Source organism: Drosophila sechellia, chromosome 3R (assembly GCF_004382195.2).
Source record: "Drosophila sechellia strain sech25 chromosome 3R, ASM438219v1, whole genome shotgun sequence".
In the NCBI taxonomy this organism is placed as follows: domain Eukaryota; kingdom Metazoa; phylum Arthropoda; class Insecta; order Diptera; family Drosophilidae; genus Drosophila; species Drosophila sechellia.
The window spans coordinates 30,363,333-30,369,332 of record NC_045952.1 but is presented as its reverse complement, the minus strand read 5'-3'; the positions used below and the strand labels follow the sequence as shown (position 1 = coordinate 30,369,332).

Here is a 6,000-nt window from a genome sequence, read left to right as displayed (position 1 = left end):
GCCTTCTGCTCAGGTGTGTGCCCGGGAAGAAGGTGTAAAAGGGTATAAGTTCTCTAAGCCGGTCAAATAGGAATCTATACCGATACAGCGTAGAATGTCGTAAATTATGATTAGAAATTGTCAGTAAAAGTTTATGAAATTGGCATCTTGAAATTCCATCAAGCTATTATATTGTACAAAAATAATTCAAAGATAGTCTAGTATACCCTGGATCAACTCGCCCCAATGCCATAGGGAAATATAATTTATCGACATTGTATTATAAGTCTTGTGGCATTAAGTTTTCCATCCTGAATTTCGTTTTGCATAGTCCGCATATGAATAAATAACAAAAATTAATTTTCTAAACGTTTATCCAGCAGTAATGTAACATACATATGTATTTTTGGAATGCACTTATTTTAGATATTAAATACATCTCTAATTAAAAAAGCAATACCAGTACCTTACACGATAAATGACAGGCAATAAACACAGGAGTTTAAAATTCAGAAACAAATATGAAGTTGACCGCTTAAATTAAAATAAAAAAAAAACACTGACATTTTTCTGAATATATTTTTTAAGGGCTTGTACAGTTTAGTTTTAAGCCTACTACGTTGCCATCGGTATTATCAGTTCCTATCTCGAGTTTAGCGCGGTGAAAGGGCTTCTCCTCCGGCTCTAGTTCCCGCCGCGATTCCTTGGACTCGTTCCATGCTTGTGTCACGGCAGTCCCCCAGATCAAAAAAATCACATTACCGGCAAACAGAACTCCGGCAGCCAGGCTAAAAACAACCTGCCATTGGCTCCGCTGACTGGGGTCCGTTACTAAAACGCCCACCACAAGGGGCGTCAGCAGGGCCATCAAATTGGTGAAGCTGCTCATGAGGCCGGCCAGGATCCCGGCGTGGTTTGGTGATAAATCAATCGTATTCAACTCGCTCCCAATCGTGGCTGCGCTGCTAACACCCACACTGAGGGTTACCAAAACAAGGACCAAGGTCTTTTGCCCTTCCCCCACAAAAACGAGGGTAAGCATTATGGAAGCCGGCGCCCAAAGAGCTATGCTCGTGTAGGTCTTTCTCAACGCGGTCAAGCTCATCCACTTCTTACGCAGCAGAACATCTGCAATAATCAAGTACACATAGCACATTACCCACATGAGCAGAAAGGGAAGAGCCGAAAAAACCGCGTTGCTTTTCATATCGAGTTTCAAGACGCCGCTCAAGTATGTAGGTAATTCGGTTTGCATAGTGGTTAATCCCCAGCTGTCAGCACAACGGGCGCAGAGAAGGGCGTAGACTGGAACAGAGGTAAAAATGCCTTTCCAGGGAATCTCCATTTTTTTAGGCTCCTTCCTCTCGGATCGCTGAATATCTCCCACAATATAGGCCTTCTCCGCCTCCCCTATGAACCGGGCGTCACTTGCCTTATTGGCTCCCAGAAGCAGCCAAAGGCCACACCAAATCAGGCCCAAGCCGGCTGCCGAGTAGCTGATCCCAGGCCACCCCAGCGATGAACTGGCTATCATACCCGCTCCATACATGGCTAATACATTGCCGCAATCAAATCCAGTGTATGCAAACGCTCCAAGACGCGTTCGCTCCGCCGTGGGACACCAGTTAGCCAAGTGCTGGTGAATGCAGGGCCATGTCACCTGGCAAAGACCCTGCAGCAGACGAATCGCACAGTACGCCTTCCAGCCGGCTGCATAGACCCCGTAGGTCGTGAGAGCGCTAAGCAGGGATGATCCCAGCGTGCCCCAGAAGAGAACCGCCTTTGAGCCAAAGCGCTTGCACAGATAACCAGCTGGGAATTGGGCCAGAGCGCAGCCCCAGTAGTAGCTCGACAGGATGTACGACTTCTTCTCCTCCGACAAGTTGAAGTGCTAAAATGGGTGGGTGGGAAAACAGGTGAGCTGGGTGCTTGGCACTAGCTTTTCGCTTACCCACGGGCGGGTCGCTATTATTTGATGTAGTTTCGTTGGTCATCGCCACCACTGCCACGCTTACGTTTAGCTGTAGGACTGTGTTCGCCGCGAGTCCATAGAAGAGCAGACCTGCCTGCAGGTGTCGCAACCCCAAGCGTGGCACTGTCACAAAAAAAATCATATGTAAGACTTGCGTGACACATTTTATTTAACATTACCCTTCTTAGGAATCTCCTCCATGTCATTCATTTTTCTTGCTTAAAATACAGCTGGAATTTAGGTTGAAAGGCTCCCTCTGCATAACAGTAATTAAGAAAACGATGTTAGCATACATATTTCGTTCTGGCTCTAAGTTTTGTAATGTATTATTATTATTATTATTATATTGATACGTATTGATAATAGCATCGAGATATTAAAAAAAAATTCAAATATTAAGAACGATTTTTGTCTGGAAACTATTAATCTGATAAATTGTGGTATTGCATTTTTACAATATAAAGCTAAAAAGTCTAAGTGTGGAAGGCTTATGCATAATAATAATCGAATTTGCCAAATTCTGCCATTTTACCAAATGAAGTTGCAGGGGAGCTGCCAACATATGTATGTATGTACATACATATATACTGTTGCACTTCGTCTGGGCAAATACACATAGCATCCCCTTCATCTGCCGCTGGCCGGATATTGCTTCCATGAAATTCCCTTGTTTGTTATTTTAGATATTTTTCGGGTTTGTTATTTTTCAGATTTTTTTGCTGTCTGCGTTCCTGTTGTTTGGCAATCTGCCTGAGCTCAAGTCTCGTTTTCAGTTAGTGTGCAAATTTCCTCAATAATACGCAACAAAAACAAATACAAACGTAAAAATAAAAGAAAAAAGTGAATTTAAATCACGGCATTTACAATTGTATCAGAGCAGCTAACAAGATACTATTCGGACCCACCTAGATACAATCGCGCACTCTTTTCAATTGTTCCAATAGTTGGCTACGTGTGGACGACTGCCAATAGTTTGTTTCCACATACAATCTCTACAATCACCCCTCTCGAAATCAGAACAATTATATAGTTGTTACATTAGAACACCCCACATTTAATTTAAACCATTTTATAAAAATAGCGATAACTTTAAACTGTAAGGTGTTAATATAATATGAAAAACCTCGAATGAATTAATTATACGGAAAATTTGTTAGCTTATCTTGCAATATATTTTGTAAAAATTAATATCGTTGCATTACGAGTGACACTATTTCCGCAACCCCTACGACATACTTATGAACAGAAAAATTACGCTTAGTAAGCTTATATTTATCTTTCATTTTTCAAGTAAGTATTTATGTATGTATACTTTTAAAAATCATAAGAATTAACTTTGAATACGATGAAGTTAAATAAAAAATTGATTTCATAGTTATTGTTACAACAGATTAAATATTATTTAATATGTTTTATAGTTTATAACACGTTTCTTAGCATTGCAATATGCACAAAAAATATGCTAATTTCGAATGCACTTTTTACGTGCTATGGGAAATAGTGGTTGTACAATCTATTTATAAATCTCCACATGCACATATGTATGTACGTCCGTATATATGTATATACGTACATATTGTAAATTCATATAAATTTACGGCTTCAGCAACGCCATGGAAAAAATTTATAAATAATTTTGACCCGTTTATCACATAAAGTTTTGAATATTTGTATGTATCCATACATATGTACAAGTTTGTTATCAATTCCCTGGTCTACTGATAAATGGTTAAATCTTTAAATATTCAAAATATTTCATTCATTCTATAATGAAAAAAGACCTGTATAAAAAATGTTCGAACACGTGTTCTTATAAGTTATTCTAGGAAAATGACATCGATCTTTTAGTAAGCAATGTCTTGTTTATGCACTAGATAAGCTGAAAGTGATATTCTGGCTTTGATTTGGTGCGTGACGGGTACGACGAAAAAACATTCAATTTAATGCTTGGTATCCCAGTGTGCGGTAACATATGTATTTATGTATGTATTTAGATTTGATAGTGTGCTAAGCCATGTTCTTTGCGGAACCATCGTGCAAATATTTGAGAACTAAAAAGTTTTGTTGAAATTTAGGGAATTACTAAAAGCCTGACAGCCCTCAACCCCCAAATCGGATGGAGCTTTCCTTTGGGTTTCTTCTCTTACTCGGGTTCAATTTAATAAAATCACATTTTATTGGCAGGTTCATTCATTTAAAATCAAATGTGCTACATGTGCGGGAACACCTATGTTTGGATTTACGCTACCCGACCACATTGTTGCACTCCATATATAAATATATCGGGTATTCACTTGTTAACCGAACCTTTTTATTGTTGTGTACTTCGGTTATTCTATTAATATCTGATTTTAATTGGGTTTTGTTTTGCTATGTTGTCCGACCCGTTTTCCGCTCTTTCGCTTCGGTTTTTGTTTCTATTTCGATTTTACACTTGTGATCGCGGGTGCGACGAACTGCTCCCGCTGGCGTTTGCGGCTCACTGTATTCCTCCGACCGCTTTTGTAATTGCTCGACACCAAGAATGAGAGCTATCGCATGTGGAAAATCAGCTCGTTAAGCTCTTTTTCGACCAGCAGCAACACTATTTTATTCTGCCTTCCCAAGTTTTCTATCCAATGTATTAAAGAACTAATTTAGCAGTAATCAATTTACATAAATTGATCATATGAAAAGGTGCTTGAAATATTTCTAAGAAAAATAAATCCCGAAGTGTTCTAGTTGAATAAAATTTAGAATGCCACAGCCTGAAATACTAAGCGATGAAATTAATTCTTTATTTTAATTAATATATATATTTACTTCTTTATATATATATTTTTTTGTGTTATTTTTAAGACTTTTATCAATTTGTATAAATGTTAACTTTAAAATATGACTCAACACAACTGTTTAAAAAGGCAAACTATTCCATCATCCGTTAAAAACAATCGAAAATTTGTTTCATTTGTAAGGAAAAAGAATCGCATGCAAAATATTTCCAAGGGTTGGAGTCCCGACTAAAAGCCTAATTGGTATACTTTATTTGATAGTACATTTATGCGGCAATCAGTAATTTTGGTTCTTACCGCGATCTTCTTTGGTAAAAAGAAATGTCGTCGAATGTAGAATTCAAAATAAAAAGAGCGCTATTAACGGTTAACAGCGACCGGGTAAACCTTGCATAGAGAGGGTGAGAGTAAAACCGGGCAAAAGGCACTAACGCCTGCAATCATCGACAGTCGTCAAAATCGCAATCGATATATCGATCCCTCCAGCTCCATCGATGTTTCCCCATCTCTAGCAACTAAACGATCCAGCGGAAAGAGAGCGGCTCGAGTTAAACATTTGCTCGTAGCGGTAAATTGCATTGAGAAATTGTCTTTAATACATTTTCTGCGGCCGACAATAAACATTAGCGCGTGTGTTCTGCCCCAAGAGTTTAACTGATTAACAAAAACTGCCTTTTGCTTTCCCGAATCACCAAGAAAAAAGCCGAAAGGGAGGTGCGCGAACAAAGCTCTTGCCGCCAAACGCGCAGCTGACGAATTCGTGGGAATAAACGTGCGTAATTATCGCCCGCTAATAATCGGATTTTGCGTTTTAGTAGGTCTCTGGTAAAGGAAAAGTCGCCTGTCCACCCAGTGTCAATTTGGCATTCGGTTTCTATTTCGTTTCTATTTCGTTTTCCCTGTTTCGTTCACGTCCCGTTAATTTTAGCTTTTCGTGTTTTCCTTGTCCATCAACGTGAGCGTAACTCCTTCGTGTTTTTGTTCTCTGCGTCGCGACAGTGCAGCGTGCAACTCCTTTGGTGGTGCGATCACTTGGTTTGCGAAGAAACGGCGATAAGGTAGGTTCCACCGCTGGGTTCAGCAAACAGCCAAACAAAATCTTTGGTGGTTGTGTGTGTTTGTAATGAAATTAGTAAAGTGGTTGCAAGCTATGACAAATTGCATAAAATATATAGCTATGGAGTATGTCAAAGTGCAAAGTGGCATATATTCCGAGACGCCAGTATAAAGATATTGCAATAACAGTGGTAGAAATCTGACCAAGTGCATTCCAATTAA

General features: G+C 39.2%; 2 protein-coding genes across 6 annotated transcripts in view; one reads left to right on the top strand and one right to left on the bottom strand.

Annotated features, from left to right (window-relative positions):
- Positions 1-539: 539 nt before the first annotated feature.
- LOC6619541 (putative inorganic phosphate cotransporter) lies at positions 540-4,454 on the bottom strand. 3 transcript variants are annotated; one of them, XM_002043720.2, is made up of 4 exons: positions 4,259-4,452; positions 2,131-2,207; positions 1,935-2,074; positions 540-1,870 (listed from the first exon to the last, which is right to left on the bottom strand). In XM_002043720.2, exons 2-4 carry the CDS (start codon positions 2,159-2,161, stop codon positions 563-565), a joined length of 1,479 nt encoding a protein of 492 aa, XP_002043756.1. In that variant the 5' UTR covers positions 2,162-2,207; positions 4,259-4,452; the 3' UTR covers positions 540-562. The 3 variants fall into 3 exon arrangements, with proteins under 3 accessions (XP_002043756.1, XP_032578624.1, XP_032578625.1); XM_032722733.1 differs by lacking the exon at positions 4,259-4,452 and adding an exon at positions 2,484-2,737; XM_032722734.1 differs by having other exon boundaries at positions 1,629-1,870; positions 1,931-2,074; positions 4,259-4,454.
- A 778-nt stretch (positions 4,455-5,232) lies between these two features.
- LOC6619540 (polypyrimidine tract-binding protein 1) overlaps positions 5,233-6,000 on the top strand; it is a 127,358-nt gene continuing 126,590 nt past the window's right edge. For 2 of the 3 annotated variants that reach the window (XM_032722727.1, XM_032722726.1), the window contains exon 1: positions 5,236-5,780. The gene's annotated coding sequence lies outside the window, so the exon portion shown is untranslated. Of the gene's footprint in view, positions 5,781-6,000 lie in introns of all 3 variants that reach the window. The other variant, XM_032722731.1, reaches the window with a different exon arrangement.